Genomic DNA, 25037 nt, shown 5'->3' on the forward strand with positions numbered 1-25037 from the left:
AGTTCATAATAAAACTCTAAAATACCCTGAAAAAGAATGTCAACTTCATTACATTGTTCTATGTATGCTTTTCATGATATAAATTCATTGTATTTGTAATAATAACAGATCAACATACAATACAAGTGTTACCAATCTAGGGGGGGGGGGGGGTTAAAAAGCAGATCAAATCAGCATTCCTGTCTGGTATGGTTTTAATGTTCCTCATGATGGTGCATTCAATCCAGTATGTTTTTACAAATATTACAATACATGTACAGATATAGAAAGAAAATACAGAAAAGAAGACAGTTCCAACAGAACCAACAAAATGGCAAGATACATTAGTGAAGATTAAAAATTGTTGGTATGGTGTAATTTAAAACAAATCTGTTAAAGAGCCTATGAGATCAACATCGTCAGTCAGCCTTGTGAGCCATCTACAAATACCCAAACTACATATGTGCCTTAAAGCCCCACTGCACTATTTGAAGCTACTTGCTCCCTCCATATAGAAAACAATACCGAAGTGGTGCCTGTTGGTCCCACATGATCCTATTTTTCTTATGTTAATTGAGAGCCGAGTTGATGAGATAACCTGTCAGTGACTACGCTGGGTGGTATTATCCCTCCTGGCTTAACTAGCACAGACAGGCTTTAAAGTGATACAGAACTTATTAACTTCCTGCCCTATCGTACTGTTTATCCCCTAGTGCCATCTCATGGTCAACTTGCCAACAGTGCGTAAACCATTAGTAACTCCCACTTTGCAGACAGAGGACTTGATGCGAGATCCAACAGCGCAGGGAGGGAAGCAGCGAGTTACAGGACCATACTGCTACAGCTGACCTGAGATGATGCTGCAGGGGATTTTTGTGGTAGTGCTCCTAATACAGTGTGGATTTAATGTGTGTGGAATCATTTTTAAATTGATGCAATAATATTCTACATGCTTTTGAGAGTCAATGCTAGGATATTTCAAGAATAGCCCAAACTCACAAAAAATACATGTACACTATAGTATATATCTTAGCTCTGGAGTATACAATTTCCTGAGGAATTCCGAATTAGGGAGGGGGAAAGGGGGATAGAAAAGGAGCTAGAGCTACTGACTAAGGTGTTCAATTGAAGAGGGATGGGAGCAGGGGGGATGGGGGGGGGGGGGAAGGACCAAATGCATGATTTTTTCATTGTACGAAAAAGGGATGGGTAGCAAACTAAAGGAAGGATGTTACAATATATACATGTAATTCTCTTTTAGAGAGGAGGAGGGGGGGGGGGGGTTGGGGAAGGAGATTCAGAACTAACATGCATTGGAAAGGGGGTAATCGGTAACAAAAATAATGGGCACAGTTTTCAAGTGCTGGAAAATGTAGATTTTCAATTGCTGTCTTCAGCATGTAGTTTCATGTGGGTAGAATAGCTGTTCCTGTCCTTAAATTTCTTGCCACATACATCGCACCTGAGCTGGAGCTCTCCCGTGTGTGTCCTCATATGACCAACAAGTGTGCTACTCTGTGTGAATGCCTTGTCGCACATGCTGCAATGGTATGGCCTGTCCCCGGTGTGAATGCGAAAATGCGTGTTCATGTGGTCCTTGGTGCTGAAGCGCTTGCCACACACGGTGCATTCAAACGGTTGGTCTCCGCTATGGGTGCGAACGTGCCTACGAAGATTGCTCTTATCCCGGAAGTTTTTGCCACAGAGCTCGCAACTAAAGGGCTGCTCGCCCGAATGGATACGTTTATGAACCGTGAGCGCGCTGTTCTGTGTGAAGGATTTATCGCAAAGGTCGCATTGGAAAGGTTTTTCCCCACTGTGTGTCCTCATGTGGCAAACGAGGGTGTTGCCTTTACCGAAGGTCCGGTCGCAGATGTGACACTGGTGTGGAGGCTGCCCAGCATGTATGCGTTTATGTACCCTCAGCTTGCCTTGTGTTTTGAAAGTCTTGTCGCACTCGTCACACTCGTGCATCTTGACTTCGACGTGACTCAGTAAGTGTAGGCTAAGACCTGAGCGACTGCTGAAGGATTGCTCACATCGATCACATTGGTGAATGCCCCGGACTACATCCCCTGAGACATCGACACTCTCGCCTTGGTCCATTCGTCCTGCACATTCCCTACATACGAGTCGCTTCGTACCATCGCCATTGTCCTCAGTTAGTGGTCTCTGACACACCTTGCACTGATAGGATTTCTGGTTATGAGATTTACCTGAGAACTCTCCATCGAGAAGAGGCTGCTTTGTCCCTGAGACACCCACCTTACATCGATGGCTGTTGAGACTTGCATGAGAAACATATTCCTTACACAAGGCACACTGCTGCCCAGGAGGCAACGCCCTCTCAAGGACAAGATCACCACCAGCAGAAGCAGAAGCAACAAAGGCTTCCCCCACCACCAGGTTCTCCACCACCAAACATCTCTTCTTCAATAGATCATTTTCAACAGATTTTTCAGTCTTCTTTACGAGAGGCATGTTTCTAGAACGGTGTTTCTTTTTGCTTGATATAGATGCTCCGACCCTCTCTTTGCTATGGAAGCCACTTGGTTGGCTCCGGTGCCCATGTGGGGCAGGATTAAGAAAGTTGTCTGCATCTGTAGAGCCACCAGATAGCATCCCCTTTGTCGCTCTACTGCTGGAGGACGCCTCTGCACTAACATTCACATCAGCGCCTGAAAAAATAAAGATTTTGGATTATTAGCAGTGTGGTTTAAAGGGATCCAGTATTAAACTTTGACTCAGATTCTGATACAAAATCCTGGATTTTGATCATGCTGCAATGATAATTATAAACCTTTAGATCAGTCAGGAACCCCGTGAATTTTACAAGTCGATCGCCTGTCTGATTATTAAGATATTTATGATTGGAAATCAAATCCAAACTTTGTGTTTGCGTTTTCATAACACAGTCCATCAAGGAAAACGAGTATGGTAAAACTTTTTTTTGGAGGCACTTCTTGATCATTTGATCAGAATTAACTCAAGTTCGACTTTGGTTTTGTGCACAGGTTAATGTTATTCTTTATCTTCTTCATACCGTACTCTTTTTAACCCTAAATTTTATTATGTTAAATCGAAAATGGAAATTCTTTTGATCGTGAGCCTGGCAGCCACTGAGCAGCGCCAGATCGACGTTGCTCTATCCCTTTATTGTTGAACGCCAAACAACGAAGCAGCAACTCCTGTCTTTTAACGTCTTTTGGTATGACGCGGCCGGGGTTCAAGCCCACGACCTCCCGGCTGTGAGGCGGACGCTCTACTGACTGAGCCAACACACCGGTCCAATGTCATAGAATGTCAGGTACAATAATTTGATGTTGAATTTAAATATTTCTAGCTGTACACAAATTACAAGAGGCAAATGAATTCCCTAATGTACATACATGTACATGTAGTCTTGAACAGTTGCCTTAAGCATTATGATATCCCATTGACTACTGAATTCTCTGATCTTCACAGGCTTAATACAGGGACAACACGGTTCACGTAAGCAATGAGTTGAAAAGACTGGTGACTTTGCATACAATATCATTACCATGCAACAATTAAAATGTACCTACCGAGAAGGAAGGAGTCTTTATCAGGTACTAAACTTGACGCTTCCTTGGATTCGTTCACAGTTCGCAATTTGTTCACAATTTTGTCAAGTCTTGGAATTCTCAATTTTCTGTGTGTGTAGCTAGATTGCAAGATCTGATCTCTGGCCACTCCAGAGCTTTGGCCCTGAAAATGTGTTGCTTTGGTTCTGACCTTGGGTATCTTCAGCAGGGGACTGTCAACGGTGTCCCTTTGCAGGTGGTGACTTAGATCTCCCTCAAGGTCTTTATCTTTATCTTGATGGTGCCCTTTGGCTTTGGCTGACCTGTGCGGAGGACAGCTGGGAACCTCCCCTTGAACTAGAGGATCGTTTCTATGATACTGCACCTGACCAAACTTGTCCCTTTGGACATGCTGCTTACGTCTGTTTGTTGTTAGTGTCTTGTGGAGAGGGCGGTGGGGAATCTCTTCTTGTAGTGGTGGGTGCTTTCGATGAATCTCTTCCCCCCAGCCTTCCAGATTAGTCTCTTGTTTGATGTTGAGCGTTGGATGCAAGGGGCTGTCTGGAACTTCATTGAGGTCATTTTGTTCTTCACACCAGCCTTCCAGATTAGTCTCTTGTTTGATGTTGAGCGTTGTATGCAAGGGACTGTCTGGAACTTCACCGAGGTCATTTTGTTCTTCAACCCAGCCTTCCAGATTAGTCTCTTGTTTGATGTTGAGCGTTATATGCAAGGGGCTGCCTGGAACTTCATCAAGGTCATTTTGTTCTTCACCCCAGCCTTCCAGATTATTTTCTTGTTTGATAGTGAGCGTTGTACGCAAGGGGCTGTCTGTAACTTCATCAAGGCCATTTTGTTGATCTTCAAAATGTTTTGATCCTTTGCTGTCAAGCATTCCATGTTTGAGGCTGCCTAGGTGATCCTTTCGCTGCGGGGGCTGGGTAAGGTCCAGTGCTTCGGTAAGCTCATCCCCATGCTGTGTGCCTGTGGCAGGGCTAGACTTGTTGACTGAACACCTGTAAGAAATGTCACAAAGAAAAGGGCATTCTAGAAATTAAATATCTATGAATGAAATAAAGAGACCCAATGAAAGTATACATGTGCGATAGATTAGTTAAATGTAGTGACATGAAAAGAATGGAAATGGTACCAGTAATTAATATTCATGAAAGTTCTCAGTTTTCACTTACTACTTAACATATATCAATAAAGGTATTTTGAAAGTTAAGCTCGAAAATCGTGTGCAACAGATATGCTCTTAAATACAGCTGAAATAATTGCTTTATTCTGACGTGTACATTATTAAGTTTCTTGAACTTTATTGGAACACCTTTAGGTCTTGTGGAGGCAAAATAAAGGCTTAAATGAGGACCCCAAAAAAAGGAATAGGTGTAACCTCACTAGTCATTAGGACCGCTATTCATAACACATAACTTCCTATATGTGAAAGTAAGGGGGTCACTATTCAAATTGAGGGTCATTAATCACAAGGGTCGCTATTCATAATACGTACAGCATACAGTGTACATATTTTTTGTATTATAAATAGCGGCCCTCTTTTTAGATTTATAAATAATGACCCTTTTCTCAAATCATGAGTAGCAGTCCTTATGAATAGTGGTCCATAAGAATAGTGAGCAGACGCCAAACAACATGAATATAAAAAGTACATTTAAAAATTACAACGTAATCTAGAAAGTAAACAATTGTCTGTAATTATAGAAATAAGGGAGAAGCATACTGAAATATATTTCTCACCTCATTCGTGCTCTGTCTGCATTGAACGTCCCTTTGTTTTTGGCAAGTGACTCTTCTGCGCGGTGAAGCACAGGAGCAGCAACATCGTTGTCATCGGGGTTCTGCGCCGACATTGTATCATCCGTCTTGTGTTTGTTGTTTTCTATTTACAACAGGCACATGCAACATTTACACTGAAAATAAAGAAAGGGAAAGAAAGTAAATTAACACGGAAAAAAATACTAATAACACCTAAAAACAAACAACAAAACAATGTGTTAAATCCATTTATTGACACCTTCATGTAGGCCTACTTAAATGCTACAGGAATAAATGGTATAAAGCCATCAATTAGTCTTTGCTTGTCATGAAAACATTATAATTATTATTTCATTTTTTTATTTTTTATTTTATTTATTTATTTATTTTTTTATTTTTTTTTTTTTGTTGGGGGGGGGGGGGGGGGGGGGGTAAGCGCAGTGTGTATGCACGATTTGCTTGTCACATAGAACTTTAGCGAATACATTTAGCACATCCACAGAACTTTCATCCAATCAGCGAATTCCAATCTCATTTTACAAAATTGACGCCAACAAGCTAGGGCACTTCTTATTGGCTATCACTGTCTTCCAGTCACTCAATGTCATAAGATAATACCATATTTGCCGGCGTAAAGGCCGCAGTATTTTTGGAAGAGAAAATATCAAAAAGTCAGGGTGCGGCCTTTGCGGCAAAAGAGTAAAAAAAAAAAAAAAGATTGCAAGTCAAAAACACAAATTTGAACACATCCATGTAGGACAATAATGAAAGGTGATGGACATTTCTAGAATAACTGTCTAGAGTACATGTATCACATGTCATACCGACAATTAAATGTTATATTTTTTTAAATGAAGGGCAAAGTTTTGTCAATCTCGTAAATAAAATTCATAACTTACCAACCAAACTCTACAGGTAGATCTTAATTTTAGTTTTTGCCATAGCTTAAGCAACCTCAATCCTCTAGCTCGCGCGAGCAAAGCCAAGGCACAATACACAAGAGAAAGCTGCAAGAGATAGCATCAGGGCCGGGATGGCCGAGCGGTGTAAGGCGGTGATTTGCATCACATCTACATTTGTAGGGGAGGGTTCATATCCCGCCCCTGACATTTTTTTTTTTCATTTTTTTTTGTTGTTGTTAATGTCAAAATTGAGGGTGCGGCCTATGTTGCGCTGCGACATTATCAACGGCAAATACATTAGGCGCTTGTTCAGAAACCTTTCCAAAATTTGACCCGTAACTCCGGCGTGGAGATACCCTACTAAAACATATTCCTGCTAAAACCCAAACGCATGTATTCATTTTAACACACATTTCAATGGGATTTTGGTGACTTTGTCATGAAACGATGCCCGGCCATGTTGTTTTGAGAGCAAGCATTTAGTGATTTACGATCCACTTTCAAGCAATAACCGCCAGTTTTGGCCTGACTTTTCGAAAACCACATTCCAGAGGTTGCATTCTTTAATCAGGTTTATTGATGTGTGTTTATAATTAATTAGGGCAACCTCTTGACTTCAAGAACTTCAGAATGTGAGAAAAACCCAGCAATTTTGTTTAGCCTAGATTCTACAGTCACCCCATACATGGCATGGATCATAGACAGGGCAATGCATTGACCGGTCGCGACCACGGGCAGGGCAGGCGCGGCGATCCCGCGAGGGAGACGGGGGGATCGTGCCCCCAGAAAAATTTGAAAAAGTGCACTAAAAATATATAACAAATAGGCCTACTGTACATCTACTGACTAAGTCAACGACTGCAACACGACGCCTTTGGGTCGCGTCGGCCGTCGGAGCTCCCTGCCCGGCTTCCTGGCCTGGGTTTCCTCCCCCTCGCTCGCCTGGCGTTGGCCTCGCTTCCGGTGCTATCCAAAACGGAAGCGAATAATTAATTTTAGAACTAGATCTAGGTCTATAATATCGATCTAAATACTTAAGTTTACACTATCAATGAATAACATTTGATTTGTAAGCACATTAACATTATTCCTTTAATTAGGCTTTATTTGAATGGATACACTTACTTCAAATGGATCAGTTTCTTGCCCAAAGTCGAGTTTGACTCTCGTCAAATCATTCAGCTGTCCATACAATTTGAGCATAAGCATTACTTATGGCAAGCCAAACGTCCTATAATTCGAGAAAAAAAGAAAAAAAACTCCATGACAATCATATTTGTCTCAACTTTTACTGACCTGTTTTTTTTTCTTCTCATTTTCTGCTTTTATTAAAACCAACTTGATATCAGGGTGGACTTCCCCGTGGCGAATCTAGTGAGGGGGTAGGGGCCCGGTGGATCTGGCAAAAAGAAAAATAGGGGATCGAGTGGGGACATAAAATAAAAATAAAAAAAATTATATTAAGTGCTAAATACCCCCCCCTTCCTGCTGAAGCGCCACCACTGCAAAAGAAAAACACATTTCGTCTACCATGCACCAATAAGGTCTACTCATTTTATGATTATTAATATTTATGACTGAATAAATGAAGATGAATAAATACTACTCTAAAAATAAACTTGAATATATTTTGGTTTACTATTACTATAACACCCCCGATTTTATGGGAGAGGGCTATATGCCCCCTGGACTCCACCAAAGGCCCTGGATGCTCATCTGACCGTAATCTAGTGCCTTAAAAAAAACTTGATCTTCCTGGGGCTCCCGGCCCCCTGGAGTCCACGCCAATTGACGATCTGCTAGTGTTACAGTATCAACAATTAAAAGCTCATCTGACCGTTATTAAATGCCTCAAACCCCTGAGCTTCTGGGGTCCGCCCCCTTGACCCCACCTAGGGCTTTACTCGTAGACCCCACGTCAATTTACGCTCCACTCGATCGTAGCCCCCCCCCCCCCCCCCCCCCCCCCATTTTGATTTTGTTTTTCGCGGGGCCTGCATGAAACATGTAAGAGTGGTAGTGATGCAAATATTTGTTCTTCTGCCCCCCCCCCCCCCCTCCCCCTCCGGAAAACTAGCGTGTGCCTGTGAGGGAAGAAGTGAATTAAATCACTGTAATCCCCGGTCTCTCCTTCCGGTATAAGTAAAGGATTGTGGAGGTGGACCACTACACCTGGCTTTCCCTCTTCTCTCTCTCTCTCTCTCTCTCTCTCTCTCTCTCTCTCTCTCGCCCCCTCTCTCTCTCTCTCTCTCTCTCTCTCCCTCTCCCTCTCCCCCCCTCTCTCTCTCTCTCTCTCTCTTTCTCTCTCTCTTTCAGCTAGTACCAATCATTTCTGTGTTGGTTCAATAGTAGGCCTACTCGAATGACACAAAGTTGCACGAAAGGGCAGTATTTTGTCATCATTTGTACGCATTTCTTTCAAAACATTTTTGTTTTCCTTCATCCAGCTTATTAACATTTAAAAAGCATTACAAATACAACAGCAAAATTAGATTAACTGTGGGTAACTTTCTTTCTCAGCATAAAATTAAATGCTGACTTATAAATTGGATGTATATTCATGTAATCAACAGATAAGAATTTTATATACCGCATGTCAAGATTCTAGGCCTCAAACATAAATGTAATTATCAATATATACATTCAATTCAGCATTTATTCAACTTTATAACACATTTTACAAAGACAATATAAAGCAAAATTGCTTGTAATCGGGGCCCATTAACAAACAAAAATAGGACAATGAACGTAATTAATAAAATGTTAAAGACTTGCATAATACCAGCCTCTTATACAAACCTACATAAACACATTCATACAGACGGTTTTGCAGAAAGAATAGAAAGGATAAAAAATAAGAAAGAATTAAATAAAAGTATTTAACAAAAATGAACGAGAAGTACTTACTCACCAACAAATATCAGTCTTTGAATAATATCTTTTTAGTACATCGATTTAAATCTGTTAATTATAAAACTGGATCTTAGGTCATGATTCAATGAATTCCATAAACACATCTGTATACAAACAATACATAAACAGACACATTGTATTATTATACATGAATATATATATTTTTCCAAGAAAGTCGCCAAAGCGGTTGTAGAGGTTATTTACATCTGTCTACAGTTATTCTAAGCTATACGTGAATCTGAAAGCATTTTGCTTGGATCGAACTGAGTCAAGCGGCTTTTTATTGTTCAAAACTCGCCTGCCCCCAACAAAGGAATTAATAAATGAAGTTTAGAGATTGGTCAATCTGTCTGTCAATTGAATATGTGTGTAGCCGAAGCTACTGGCCCGTCTCTGTGGTATAGTGTTTAAGGCAAACCCCCCCCCCCCCCCCCCCCCCCACTCCGGGGTCGGAATGACCGCATGCGTGTTACCAAAATGTCCGGTAAAGGGGTACTTTTCGTGCGACAAAGTCCGGCCTGAGAATTGTAAAAAAAAAAGGGGTGTATTTGACTTTTCACCCGGAGATTTCTTTAAAAAGGGGGTGTTTTTCTTTTTTTCTTCTTTCATAATAATAATAATAATAATACATAACATTTATTAGGCGCTTAATACTGATGTTTCTAAGCGCACAGTGTTCTGATTAAGAGAAGACTATAACCCGTATAATTAAATTAGAAGAAAAAGCAAAAATACAAAAGTAACATAGATAAGGTAAGAAAAACAGTGGCAATCAACTAAATAAAGACAAATATGGTGCGCACCTCCATTGACCGACGCACAACTGCAATTTACAATTTGAAAAGATAGGTTTTGAGTAGAGATTTGAATTGAGATACAGAGGGGGCGCAGTGAATAAAGGCGGGCAGTTTGTTCCAGAGAGCGGGGGCAATAACTGAAAAGGCGCGGTCACCATACCGGGTGTTAGTGCGGGGTCCAGGTGTTAACAGTAATGTGGAAGATGAACGAAGTGTTCGTGACGACGTACGGGAACGTAAGGATATGAGATCGGAAGGGTAAGAGGGGGCTAAGCCATTGATAGCTTTGTAGCACAGGAGAAGAATTTTGAAGGATATGCGGTGGTGAATTTTAAGCCAATGTAGTGAGTTCAATATTGGAGTTATGTGCTCTGATTTACGCGAGAGAGTCACAAGCCGAGCAGCGCTATTCTGTACCCTTTGAAGTGGGACTAGATGTGACTGAGGGAGGCCAGAAAGAGAAGAATTACAGTAATCGATATGGGTCGAGACAAAAGCATGGACTAATTTTGAAGTTGTGGGTCGGTCAAGTAGCCTCCTGATTCTACTGATCTTATATATACCAAAGGAAGCAGACTTACAAATATTACTAATGTGTTGTTTGAAAGTAAGATTGCTGTCAATATTTAAACCAAGGTCACGCACAGAAGCACAACAACTGAGAGAGCCATCACTCATAACAAGATCAGGAAAGGGGTCTGAGTTCCGAAATTTAGAAGTAATATGAATCATTTCAGATTTTGAATCATTAAGGCAGAGACAGTTTTGAAAAGACCAGGTTTTGATTTCATTGAGGCAACTGGTGAGTTTGTTCGCGGCTACTGTCCTGCTGTTTGGGTGAAGAGTTACGTAAATCTGGGTGTCGTCTGCATACATAGTGTGTTGAATATTCTGATGAAGGTTAATAACATTTGAGAGAGGGCTGGTGTAAAGAATAAACAGGAGGGGGCCGACCACGGAACCCTGAGGAACGCCGCAGATGAGGGGAAATGATTCCGAGTTGGTGTCATTGATGATCACCTTCTGAGTTCGGTGCATGAGATAGGAGCGAATCCATTGAAGTACGGTGCCGGTGATGGAGAAGTCGTTCTCTAAGCGATGGAGTAACATCTCTTTGGACTCCTGAGAAATTATTCCGAATTTAGGGGGGTACATTGAGATTTTTTTCGTATTTAGGGGGGTCTCCAAGGCAGGAAAAGCCCGCAAAAAGCCCGCGAAAGGGGGGTTCGGAAATGTTGGCAGTCCTCAGATAGGGGGTGCTTTCAAAAAGAGGGAACGAGCATACGCGTACCTTAAATAACACTGATTGGGGGGGGGGGGGGCGGGTTAAGGCATTGGCGTTTTCAGCCAGTAACCCGGTTCGATTCCGCATGGAAACAGTTTTTTCAACCTCTGCCAAACTGTCAACAACAAAAAAGAGGACAGAAATTTGGGAACTTCGATTTAAGCTACGCAACCTTTATTTTCTAATATCCTTTCGAAGTACACATGTTTATCAAATCAGTTACAAAAATGACTAAGAATAAATATCATCGCACCATCATCTTAACATATTTTCCCCCAAAATAAAAAGACCTCTTCTCTGAGTAATACACCACAAAGTATCATCAAAACAAATGTATATGGTCATTAATACTTCGATAAACTACCATAATAAATGAAGATATATAATTTCGTCAATAAAATACAATATAGATATAACAAATTACTTTGTAATTTACTTTGTAATTTCTTTCTAATCGCTTTCTCTTTGTCGTTTTACTTTCATCATCATTCCTCTCCTCCATGTCTTCACAGTTCCAACTGTTCCATTCTTCTCATTCCACTCCCTCCCTATCTCTCTCTCCCTCTCCCATCTTCCGCATGTATTCCTGTTTTTCTTTCTAACTTAACTCTCTCTCTCTCTCTACATCGTTCTCTCCCTGACCTGATTTCTTCCTTTCGGTAATTGTTTAATCATGTGTCTATGATAAATCCGTATAGAGTGTGTACCTTTATAGACATTCAATGTGCATTACCGTTCGAAATTTTTAAACAAATCTTCAGTACTTACTTGTTTTAACTCAATTAATCAGCCTCAATTTCTTTTTAAAATATGAATATTCCTCACTTAGCAATGATTACAGAAATAATAATAATGCCGAATCTGTTCTATTTGTATCATCAATTTGTTTGCAAGTAGGGAACAAGTTATAAGTTATGATCTACCCGACTGTGTATTATGTGTACTTGTCTATATCTAAGTTTTGTTGAAATGCTTTTTAATACTTGTAAAACTTGCAATGTAATTTAGCTTTCGGGCTACCATTTTGAATTTGTCTAATAAAAACCATTCTACTATACTACATTACGTATTTCCCGAGTATGTGGTGACGGAATATTGGTAATTGCCATATGCTCGGAGAAAGAGTGGATATAGCTGATGCCCACCATACCCCTTCCCTGCCTAGTATGCTAAAACAAGATCATACTCTCTCAATAAGACCTTCTTATGGCTTACATGGATAAGCATATTTGTTTTAATCAGTAAAAATGAATGCATCGCTATAGTCAAAACCTCAACTGAGCCAGTGGCCGTTGTAAATTGGTGGTGCCAATGGAATCTATGAGGCTGTTCACACCGCAATGAGTTAGCGCGGTCTATCGTAGCACCCCCTTTTTTCTAGCGCGCGCTAGACCGCGCTATCTCTCGTGGACCACCCCCAAGAGGTGCTCCAGTGGCACGCCGTTTTGGCTCGCCGTGGCTCGCTGTTGGGCGGACCGAAACGACGTTGTACCTTCCAAACCGCAGAGAAAGCGCGGTCTAGCGCGCGCTATCTCTGCCGGTGTGAACAGCCTCTATGATACTGCTCTAATTTCCTTTGCTGACGTCTGTTGCATCCATTTGAAGATTGACGGCTTGATCACTTGTTGCAGAAGCAACATCATCACTCCTCTCGTTGTGCATGGTGCCATCCGCGGCATCCTTAGGGAGACTAACAGGAGCATCATTGTTGGTGGAAGCAAAATCACCGTTGCCCTAAGTAGCTTTCCTGACATCAGTCAAATCCAGAGTAACACTGATCGTGTCAGCATTCGTGGTGGAGGAAACATCATCACCTCTGAGAGATGCATCAAGAGGGAGACTTACCGTCACGACATCAGTGTTTGCATCACGATATGTGTCCCTTTTCTGGTCCTCGGTGGAGCTCTGGATATCTTTGTGTATAGGTGGTGTGACCCCTTCCTCAATCTGGCTGATATCATAGGTCGGATTGAACATACACATAGGATTGGGATGGTCGGCTTTGGTAGGCAGCAAGTAATTACCCGAAGCTCCTGGGCGCAATTTGCTTACCATGCCATCTAACGAGGATGACGCCGTCGAGGTCACCACACCGCTGGAAGTGCTTGCCCCGTTCTTTAGCAACTTGTCGAAACAAGTTAGCCCCCATTTCTTACGGATGTGAGGCTTCCGGACGCAGTAGAGTAGAAAGATGAACAATCCTTGGAAGGAGTTCAGGACGACGAAGATTGGCTGAGCCACCTGTTAAACGCAAATGTTTCAGAAATAATGATTAGGTATATGATGGCATTTTCTCTCAAATTCTTCAGATACTAAACATCTAAAGAGGTATTGCTGGTGTGTTTAATTATCATAACTGAGCTTTCAAGATATTTCTTAGAAGAGACAGATACCACACAGGAGTTATTATTGAAGCTAGTTGGCTTTACCTGACTGAATGACGGGATCAAGAGAAGATATCCAGTGACCCAGGTCAGACCGAGCAGGAGCAAGATGCAGATCGCGTTCTGGACGCGTTCGATAGTCTCTCGACGTTCTACCTTAGACTCTCTTTTCACCCGACCAGCGATGTTGGCTGACCGGAGCAACTGTCGAACCACCAGAATGAAGATGGCAATGTTGATGAGGAGGATGATGGCCATGGGAATCAGGAGACCACCGATTTGAGCCCAGAATTGTAGAAAGCATCTGTTGATAGTAAGTTTGCATTTTGTAAAGTGACTTAATTAAATCAATCAGTACTGACTATCATAGTGATAGTTTAACGAAATGTCCATGGTCCTTAAAACAATTCAACTGTCAATTGGCATTGTTCATTATATACCTCACTTAAGAAATCCAGCCATCTGATTGGTCGAAATTGCATTCATAAACTTTAACTATTCCTGTAAAATTCCCGCTAAAATTCCAAACCCAGGTAATAGTTCTAAAATAATAGTTCTAAAATCCCGGCAAAATTCCAGTTACCATGGTTACCAGGAAAAAAGTTCAGTCTTGGTGAGATACCCATAGGTTCACATGTTAAAAACTGGTTTGAGCGATCGAGGATACCGTACGTGTGCGAAGAATTGGTCGATATTGTTAATACAGCACAGCACAGAGCAAACGACAGTAGTACGGCATTCTCGGGAAAAAATGGCTGAAGAAACTCTCCCAAGATGTATACTTCTTGATGATGATCAAATGCAAGACTTGCTGTCAGCAAGTCAGCAAGAACATCAAAAGGGTAGGTCAAATTCTCCATAATATATTGAAAATAGATCTAGTAGTAGTGCTAAAATCCTTCCCATATACTCTCATGAGTGCGCAATGCATAGGGATGTGTGCAATCTTATAGAGATTGCACACATCCCTATGCATTGCGCACTTATGAGATTCAAACTAATATTGCTCGTTATCCTGAAGGTGATACTCAATAAGTGATGTGTCATATGAAAGAGCAGTTTTTTCTCCATATTTCCCACAGGGCCGGCCCACCCCAAAAATTGTAAAAATATCATCCTTAGACTAGAATCTAGATTTAGTCTACTATTAAAGATACACTCAGTCATAGTCATAAAAACAACCGTGCAGATAAACTAGAGAAAGGCCAAGGTGGGGTCATATGTTTACTTTTTTTTCGGCATATAAAAGTATCTATTTCTCTCAAAGCAGTCATTAATACTACATTATTTCCCATTATAGTAAAAGGGTAATAATTTCCAAAGCTGTTTGGAAGCGCATAGAGATGCTATTTCTTAACGTTTTATGCTCTATACAAGAACTAAACTATTTTTTGTTGTTGGCAAGTCCAAGCTTTGTTGTCCCATCCATTACCAAAAATATCTGAGATTTTAGTATATGTGTTAACTGTATTAAAGTTGGTGGCCTTTCTAGAGCTTGGATCACAACACATACCCGCGAAAGTGATAATTTGATACATATTCTAGATCATAAATGCATACTTAATGAGATACCAAAATGCCAAATGTCTGTAAAGTAGATTGAATTACAGAAATATGATTTTTGCTGAATCTGACTAAGGTATACCATATGCTATGCAATCCAATATTCTAGCTCAACTTTCAAGTATTACCACTTACATATCATCATGAACATAAGAGCCTCTAGCAATAGCTCCAGTTAGAACCACGATGAAAGCAGGAATTCCTGAAATGACATACGTGTATGAGGAAAAAATAAATTCTTAAGTCATTCATAATACGGCTACTTTGGACATGGGCCTATAACTTATTCCTTTCCTAGTTTCTTCAAAATGTCTACTCATGATATCGGTTTGCTATCCAGCTCACACAATTTTGTGTGTAATGAATTAGATATCGCGATTATTAAACTTTTGGGGGTCTAGATTCTTCTATGTATAAATCACATGCCATGCCGAGAATATTAATGAAGAATTTACACATAGATGGCAAAATTGACTAATTCATGTGCATTATTAGTTGATGCCTGTTGGACTATGGTCAGTCGTAATGTGATCTTTCCATAATTAATGACCATTCAGTTAGCATGGCGAAATTAATATATTATCCTTCTAGAGTTTGTTTAATTAATTTTGTTTATTAAAAAACAGGTAAATAAAAATGTCCTTTGTTATATTGATATAAAAAAAAATTCCTTTGATCACCCATTCATCATTATTTAGATTGCGGAAGGTTGGTCGCAGCAGTGCAGGTTTTCGCACCTTGCCAAACTCATTTTCTATGGATACTTTCAGTACCTACATGTATAAGCTCAAACAAGTTGGTCGAAGGTTTCAATATGTAAAGAAGAAAACAGGCACTTCATGTCATAAGCACGCACTATTTCAGGAAAAAATATTTGAAGGAAACAAATACCCTACCCCATGCAGCTAAGAAGGCCTTGCTCATGAAATTCTGGATGTAGGTGTTAAAGATCTTCACAAGGATGAGGTAGGTATTGTACCCTTCCACACCCATCCATGCAATAGAGGACAACACGAAGTAGTGAACTAGGGCCGTCAGGAACCCACAGGGTCCAGCTTGGACCTCACGATAATCTCTGATAGAATCCAGAGAGATCATGATGAGAAATGTCGTGTAGAGACACAGCAAGGTCAAGCACAGACAGATGAAGATTTGGTTAGTCTGTTTGGTCCTCAAATCCCTATCAAGATTGTAACGTTAAAAATAGGTTAGGAAAGCATCAAAGCAACACTATACCATGCATGTACAAGATTACCATCACTTCATCACCAGCACAGAAAAATAAAAAGGTCACACAACAACAACAGCAAAGACAAAATAGGTAGAAAGCGTGTGTAAAATAAAGGATATTACGTGATTTTGCTCTACTTATTATCTCTCCTACTGGGCACAAACACTCAGAATGGTGACTCGTGTTTAATAAAATCAATCTGGTTGTAACTATTCACGACGATGTCAAATTGTAAAAATATGTACGCCAAAGCTGTTCGAAATGAATGTGATTCCTATTGTATAAAAACTTCACACCATGAAGCAGAGGATTTCATCTACAAAATTGATAGAATATCAATATATGGTACTGATATTAACACATGAATATGGTAACCTACTTATTACCCTCGTCGCTCAACCCTACATCACGAAGGAAGTAGCCTAATCATATTATGGCTGTTTATCTTTTTCTTCTCCTTCTTCTTCCACTCCTCCCCCTTCTCTTCCCCCTTTTTTAATTTTTTTTTGTATATCTCGATCTGTACATTATTGATACTAAACAGAACAGTGTTGCAAATGTACACGTGTTTCACAAATCATTTGATTTGAGATAATTTGTATACAAAGGGGACATATTTAAATGCGCATGATTATTTAATAAATTCTAAAAATTAATCTCTTTCATGGTATATGTTTACATTTTTTGTTCAAAAGCTTCCAACTTAAATCGAAGATAGAATGGCCAGAGAATAATTACATAATAATTGCACATTTTTGTTAATGAGCTCACTTGTTCCACAGGTAGGTTGCCAACGTGACAAGAAGACTGAAGATGGAAATACAGCATCCAATGTAAGTCAGGATGTTGTATGCCTCGATTAATGAATCCTTCTGTCTATGGATATCCTGTAGCATAAAATAAATTTGAGCCCTAAATAAAACGTCTTCTTCTCATGCTCAAATGAAACTGAATATTTGGAATGAGCTCTCATAAAGTCTCTGTGGCGTTAATTGAAAACTGAGATTTTTTAAAATTATTATTATTATTTATTTATTTATTTTTATTTATTTTTTCGGGGGGGGGGGATATTTTTATGAATAGGGTACAAATTCATATAACTGATAGATAAAAGAAAAGGATATCATTTTACTAATTTTTACACAAGTGTCCATACCTTCAAATTTTATTTGATCTCAACATGTGACATTATGATTCAACCCATTTAAAGACCAACTTTATATTATATTTTTTTCAGAAGTACAAGGGTTACTGTTCGAGGTCGAATAAGTCCCCAAATACCTGTTACGTGTAGTATTTTTTCACCAGTCTGAAAAGAAACTTCGAGCCGTATCCATTCGCATCACCGCTGGCGTAATATATACTGCTTATAGATCTAGTATAACCAAAAGCGTTTAGTGAGTCGGGTAATGTTGTCCAGAGGAAATTGTCCGGGGAGTAGTTGACCGGTGCAACGGATATAATTACTGCGAAATTGCTTTTCACTGACCATTATAACAGCGAAGTTGGTAAGATGATCACACGCACAGCGCACACCCTCCTCATCATAGCGATCATCTGATGATCCGAATCCAGAAACAAGAACACATCCATCCTGAGACCAATCTTCCTTCTCCTCATCCCAGAATGAACAAATGGGATTCACGTATCCAGACTATACAACAGCAACAACAAAAGGCAAATAATCCATAGACCCATAATCAAATTTGTTAGATAAAGCTTGCCATAATTAATAATGATCAATGATTTTGATTGGTATAGTTTATAGCTTATCTGTACCAGTTTATAGGAGGGATTAGACCCCACCCCCCTCTGCAAGATTACTGGACAAGATCAACTCACCTCACAATTAACATAAGGAAAAGAGGATCATGGGGGACGAATGTTCACCGATTAAGCATTGTTTTCTATATAGAGGGAGCAAGTAGCTACAAGTCGGTAGAACAGTGTGGCTTTAAAAGCCCTTTTACGAGGGTGTCAAACACAGGGGTTAAAACAGAAAGAAAATGGCTCGGAATACATGTTCATACATTGTATTATCTATAAATACTGCTAAAGGCAGATTACAAGTACGTATAATGAAGAAACACCTTCCATTCCATGTCATTGATATAGGTCTTACCTTTAGTGTAGTGAAGGTAAAATTGATGAATTCGGTCAAGGCTGCTACTTTTCCTTGACCAATACTGAGAGAAATCAATGGCGAGTTAGCCGATCGATTGAAGCGTTCATTATCTGCACTGATTGTGCGTAATGACTTAGAAATGAACAGGGCAGGAGTCGAGAATACATAGAAGCTGACCCGGACGTATTCACCACTGCCATTTGATGGCGATCCTGAAAGTGAAGATGGAATGTTGACCTGGGCGATGATGTCATTGCGGTCATCTTGGGTCGGAGCATTGATGGTAATATTAGACTTGGTCAGGTCTGACAAACTGGATCCAGCTAGCGAAAGCACGATACCACGCATGATATCTTCAGCAGGTACACTCTGGACCTGTTATGTGAATTAAAACTTCAATACTTGATTTGTTTTCAATTCGATTTGCCTATGGCTCTGCCTTACAAAACAAGAACAGGTCAAACAAAATATTAAACAATGGCCTGTTTCCATCCTCCCCAAAAAACATAATGACCAGGTGACTAACAAAATATGTCTATTTTGTACACTGGAAGAGAACCTTCGCTATGGAATATTCCCCTTGACAGATTCGTAGTAGAAGATGAGTTGAGCTGTCAAAAATAATCCAAATACGTTTCTATTTGAATTGGCTATATAATTCCCTCTAATTTACGTATGATCCATCAGTTTCTACTGAAGTATTTATAATGCAGATGTTTTAAAGTGATATCTCTAAAAATGTGATGTGTCCCGTCACTCTCCCCACACATAAATGCACAACTAATGGTGATGTTTTGGTAGATCTTTTTTAAAGTATAAAGAAAAATGGTAGGAGTGTTGCGCCTTGTTGGATAGAATGAGACCACAAATGGACGAATGGCAGTGTCGATTTTGTTGTTCTTGAAACTCCATGCAAACAATTACATAATGTATAACATGGTTCTGTATGTTAGAGTCCTGGTTAAGATCAAATTATTTGTTCAAAGTCTATAATATAATTTAAAATCACCTGTACTGCTACATTTGGCTTCTGAATGTTGAGCATCTCACCATCGGCAACCTCAACACGACTGATTTGTTCCTCAAAAGCCTGGACAAATTTAGTTATTGCCCCACCGTCTTCCTCAGCAGCTACAAGTTCCTCTGTTTCTACCTGAGCTATATTGCTCGCAATACTCGTTATAGACTCCGTTACCTGTCAAATTAAACACAAAATGTAAACATTATTTCAACCATAGTTGCGGAAAGTTGGCAAATCTCGGAAATCTGACTGACGAAAGTGTTAAACATGACAGCTGTTATTTTGAAGCTGTTACGCCACCTCTGGAAGGAGAAACCGCCAAGTGGTCAGAAAGATATGAAAGAACAGGGACAAAACCAATAAAATATAATTCTAAAGTTCCAAAAAAGAGCCAGATAAAGGGTAAGGCTCTGGTAAATTCTTCATTCACATTACTTAAGCTTCAAGGCTTCCAATATTGTGAAAAAACGGTTATGGGATTTACTTCTTTCATGTTTATGAAAAAAACTTTACATGTATCGGAGGGAAGACCCCAATTTTCTTCCCTTTAGATAATCATCGGAACAAAATAAAATTCATCATCCATCGCAACTTAATTCATGCTCAATAGGATTAGTCAACTTGCAGAATACCTCTTCACTTGTAAGATTTTGCTGCACAATTTGTGATGTTATCTCTGCCACAAACGTGATGTCATCTGATGTGATATCTTCGATGTTGGAAGTAACAGATAATACTTGCTGGCTCACTTCACCTGCGTTTTCTTCACTTACGATTACCTACAATTTGAGGGGAAAAATCTTACAGCATGTACATTTTAAGTGATTGACTTTCCCTCATGAAGGTAATACAAAATTTGCGGACATGTTTCCCTTTTGATATTAAAATGATATATGTTTAGGTTCATTATCCGTATACCATCTTTATTATTACAAAAAAGAGTGTCACATAATATCTAATTTTACAACTCATGAACCGGTAGATAATTTCCGAGTGAATTTGGCGGTTATAATCGCTTACTGTTTTCAAAGGATTTTAAACAGACCAACATCTTATAAATGCAATCGAATGATTAAACTCTACAATATTAACCTATTTTCTGTTTTTAATGCCTTATCAAGAGTTAAAGAGTGAAGATGAGTAGGCTTTTTGCAACTATTCTTATTTAAGTTTTGTCAATGAATATGTCAGTGAATATGTTGCCGCCTCGACTATGAATCGTCCAATACTTTTTTGAATTGAATCAGTAGAATTGTTGGACTGTGGGATATGCATTACCTAACATCCATGATTGTATAGTTGACAAATGAACAGTAGGGGTACACTAACACAAACAAGTTGATTAAGAAGGGAACGTGAATTGAATATATTTATCCATTAAAACAAAACAAAAACTGTTTTCAGGTTAGAGATATAAGCGGTACATATACACAATTGCTTTACATAGTATATGAAGATTATAAAAAGCCTCTTTTCAATGATCACATTTTAAAAGAAAAATTCCAGAAACCTGTGCAATTTTGGTGAGAGTATCTGTGACATTTCTAAATGGTCCGCAATTATCCACGTGTTGCCATTGGCTCTGGTTAATGCTATCGCCGATGCACCGAGCTCGTCCAATGGGTTCATTGGCTGTTCGGTATAAAACAAAATATATACATATATATATCAAAAGAACACTGGCAAAAAAATTATTATTACGAAGAAACGAGGAGACATGAATCAAGAAAAGAAGTACTGTCTCTGATTGAAATTTTCTCCAGTAATTCATGATTCTGGAACTATACAAAAACATGCGCGGATCTAGAATATTAATTGGGTCGGAGGGCTGGGGGCTTAGGGTTCCTGTTAATATTTTCTACGTGTGCCTCGCTTAAATTCATTTTTATTCAAGAAACAGTTTGGGGACTTTTTTGCGGCGGTTTACTGCGCCATATCTGAACAAAAAAAAACCTTTTGGGAAAATGTCATATTAGTCGTTCTATTTAACCTATTTCCCCGTCTACCTCCTGGGATTAGAATAAATGAAAGCCAATGAACACCAACCGTGAGTAGTGTTGAATGGACATCTTCCTGTTGAATTTGCACTTGTTTCGTTGTCACCCACCGGAAATTCGTCTTTTTCAAACCGAGGAGAAATTCATGATTCACAAAGAGAAAGAATAAAAAATGCATTTAAAAGAGAAAAGGAGAAAACTAAATTTAATTCAATGTCTGTTTGTCTACAATAAAAGGATTGTTTTCGCCAAGAGGTGCCTTATGTTTCGGATGTTCAAACTGTGCAGCGAGAAGGCGACTTTTATTAAAGTAACGGAAAGTAACAATATTTTTCTTATAATTTAGAATCTCATCGTAAGGGTCATGTAAGGCTGTCCGTAATAACCAACATGACAACAAAAGGAGTAGGCCCTTTGTCTTCACGGACCTATAGAGGGGAGGCGTTAACACCAGGACAAACTAATGATTCGATACGTGGTTTATTAAAGGGACTTACTTGTCATGTCATGCATTAGAAAATCTAGTATTCCATGGCGTAACTGGGAAATATGGTTTTTAAAATCCCGGAAAATTTAAGATTTCTTTCAAATGTTCAACAATTACAATTCGCTTTATACGGTTTTTCATTTATCCTTTGTCTTATATTTCACAAGAGGCCGATGATAATTATAAAATAGGGAGCATGCAAAGGCAGTTGCATGAATATGTCTTATATTGGGGTGCGACATTTTGGAGCCTGAAGGAACCTCCACGATGAGCAAAGCGACAAAGCTTTAGAAACTTTCGCATTCAAAACCTTGATATTTTTTCTTTTTCGAATGCTATTTATTCTGCAAATTGAGGGTTTACATTATAATAATATAATAATAATAATAATTGCTCACATTTACAATGCGCCTCATACTTTGTTTCTAGGCGCAGCACATATTATTACCCCGGTCATCGGATTCATGCTTACCCGCACACAAGGTATGCACATTCTCCACTCCCTGGGGAGCATTCCAGCCAGTCGCCATTTTACAAGCGCCATTGCTAATCAAACCACATTAGCTTTCGCATCTGTCTATCTGTCTTCTCTTTATCCCTTTCCTCTTTCTCTAATTTTTTTTTTTTTTGCGCCCCCTGAAGTGCCACCCAGAGCACGCGCCCACTCTGCCCCCTCCCGTCTCTCCCCCGTAGATACGCCAACGCTAGTATTAGCATGATTGTTTATATACCTCCATCTCGTGTGTCTCCACTAATATTCATACTTAAGCTCTCCGCTGTCATAAACACAGCTACGATGGAGATGCTATAAGTTGCATAATATTCCAAGTTTGAAAGGTTTTTGGAGACATTTGTGGAAGCTGACGTGACGTTGAGTTCGTAGACTGGAGCATCTATTATAGAAACATCTTGACATGCCTTATGTGAGATGAGCTGATATGATAGCCTGTAGTAATCCACATTGCATTGAGACGGAACACTCCACTGAACTCTAAGTTGATTCCCAGTTGCATAAGCGGATGCACTTGTGACTATATTCAACACAAATAGAGAGAATATTTTTAATTTGTAATCTTGCGAAATATCGTATATTACACCAACCTATGTCCATAACACAGAGAACCGCCTGCCAGTCTTGCAACAACGTCTCATTACATTTTCATGGATTTGCGAGCTTAATTTTGTGTACCTACAGATGAAGCAAAATACATTTCTATCTGTGTAAACATTGAACATGGTTTCTTTTCTTTCTATGCAACAGACATGTATTCTTGATTACAGTGAGCATACGAATTGGAAGCCTGCCCAAAGCTAGATTATATATTGGGGTGCCTTTAGCATCATACTGCGATGGACTCATGACAAGTGTTCAACAAGAAACAGATGTTATATGTTTATATTTTCTTATAATTTTATCAGGACCCTTTTCTACTTTTGATAACTGTAAGATCTATAATCAATACAGGGTCCATATCTGAACCATAGTCAATTATAATTATCATTAATACAGCATATATTGCATGACGTAAGTAAATATTGAATAAAAAGAGGCTTACGTATTCAGTTAAGAATCCCCTCCCCGTACTATCATTTTCATGTTTGAAATTCTTTATGAAAACGTTAAGAATTTAATGTCACCTAATAAAACGTAATAACTGAGATGGGGAGAAAATGTAAAATTGTAAAAACGACACTTTGTAACTGGGAAGTATAGTTATCCCTACCTGAAATTCTTTATTGTCTCGATGCCTATTGACATATAAAGTCAAAGAAACTTTGGTATCACTATATTAGAATGTGGATCTTTCCCACAAATATTACTTAACTATGCAGTTTTGGAACGAAATTCCTTTAATTGAAGTTCGTCAACATAACAAGGCAATCTGACATCATAAGGGTGATTAAAACATTTATTCTCTCTGTACTATTCGACACTTACAAGTAACTCCTGTTACACCGATAGCTTGAGACAGATTTCCAACATAGTCCACATCATAGTTGACGGCATTGATATGCAGTTCGTACATCGTGCATGCCTCAAGACCATTGAACTCTACTGATGAGAATGAAAAGTCATCATCCAAGTATGTCCTCCCAGCCGATGTCCTACTTGTACGACCATCTTTATAGATTCTTGCAAAGTAGTACCAGAACACTCCATTCGCATTTCTACAGTTGAGAGGTTGCCAGGTGAATCCTAATCGTGTTGGAGACGTCCTTTCTGGATTAATCCTAACATTTGTAATGTTGGATGGTGCTAAAGTGAATCAGAAATATGAGAGAACGTACCTAAATTTGTTCAAACTTGACGTGTTATTCGTTAACTTAGTAAGGCTAGCGTGAAGGTTGAAGGGAATATATATCGCAACCAAACAGTACCATTCATGATTTGCATAGAGAAAAATTCTTGAAAATTATATTTTTGAATCAATGCGTATGTTATATGCAGGGAATCTAAAACCTATTTGACTGGCGTATGATATAACATTTTCGGACCACTGAAGGGAGTTATATTTTCCCAAAGAGTTATATTTTCATCACCGGGAGTGAAATATCTTTATTACGATCCTCGCAATTAATATCACGTGACGTGCTTTGGACCAATAACAATTTAGTTCCTGTATACTATATCCAACATTCATAATTACAACACGGATAATAATACATATCACGTTGTTAACTGTTATAAGTAAATTATATTATGCTTATTAGCCCGGGGTCTAAGCATGCGTGGATCCAGGATTTCTAAGGGGGGGGGGGGGGAGGGGGGGGGGTTGAAATAGTTTGAAATTTATTGTGCTGAAATTTGAAAATCGTGCCGGCCGATATGTTGCTCAATGGGGGGGGGGGGGGCATAGTGAGTCGTGTTTTAATACTAAACACCCCTCCCCCCTTGAGCAACAAAAGAAAAGGTAAAATTCTGGTCACATGACAACATAAGGGACCAGCTATAGGCGTGAGACTGGTAGGCCTGGGTCGGTATTGTGGGTATCCATCTTGATCCCATGAAGATCTAAATACTGGCAGGCGGC

General features: G+C 39.4%; 3 protein-coding genes and 1 long non-coding RNA gene across 4 annotated transcripts; all 4 read right to left on the bottom strand.

Moving 5' to 3' along the window:
* Positions 1-5449, bottom strand: LOC115927337 (zinc finger protein 813-like). The gene is made up of 3 exons (XM_030993113.1): positions 5283-5449; positions 3546-4540; positions 1-2657 (listed from the first exon to the last, which is right to left on the bottom strand). Exons 1-3 carry the CDS (start codon positions 5393-5395, stop codon positions 1360-1362), a joined length of 2406 nt encoding a protein of 801 aa, XP_030848973.1. The 5' UTR covers positions 5396-5449; the 3' UTR covers positions 1-1359.
* A 7314-nt stretch (positions 5450-12763) lies between these two features.
* LOC115927662 (adhesion G-protein coupled receptor G2-like) lies at positions 12764-16242 on the bottom strand. Its single transcript, XM_030993808.1, has 5 exons — positions 16041-16242; positions 15280-15346; positions 13627-13885; positions 13043-13438; positions 12764-12931 (listed from the first exon to the last, which is right to left on the bottom strand). The coding sequence occupies exons 1-5, from the start codon at positions 16240-16242 to the stop codon at positions 12764-12766; spliced, it is 1092 nt and encodes a 363-aa protein (XP_030849668.1).
* A 1455-nt stretch (positions 16243-17697) lies between these two features.
* LOC115927102 (adhesion G protein-coupled receptor G3-like) lies at positions 17698-18866 on the bottom strand. The gene is made up of 2 exons (XM_030992578.1): positions 18498-18866; positions 17698-18029 (listed from the first exon to the last, which is right to left on the bottom strand). Exons 1-2 carry the CDS (start codon positions 18846-18848, stop codon positions 17751-17753), a joined length of 630 nt encoding a protein of 209 aa, XP_030848438.1. The 5' UTR covers positions 18849-18866; the 3' UTR covers positions 17698-17750.
* Positions 18867-19530: 664 nt separating this feature from the next.
* Positions 19531-21118, bottom strand: LOC115927113. The gene is made up of 3 exons (XR_004065420.1): positions 21032-21118; positions 20154-20300; positions 19531-19695 (listed from the first exon to the last, which is right to left on the bottom strand). It is a non-coding gene; the product is annotated as an uncharacterized LOC115927113 (long non-coding RNA).
* Between the last annotated feature and the right edge of the window lie 3919 nt (positions 21119-25037).

This window comes from Strongylocentrotus purpuratus, unplaced genomic scaffold (genome assembly GCF_000002235.5).
Source record: "Strongylocentrotus purpuratus isolate Spur 01 unplaced genomic scaffold, Spur_5.0 spur5_scaffold_20, whole genome shotgun sequence".
Lineage (NCBI taxonomy): Eukaryota > Metazoa > Echinodermata > Echinoidea > Camarodonta > Strongylocentrotidae > Strongylocentrotus > Strongylocentrotus purpuratus.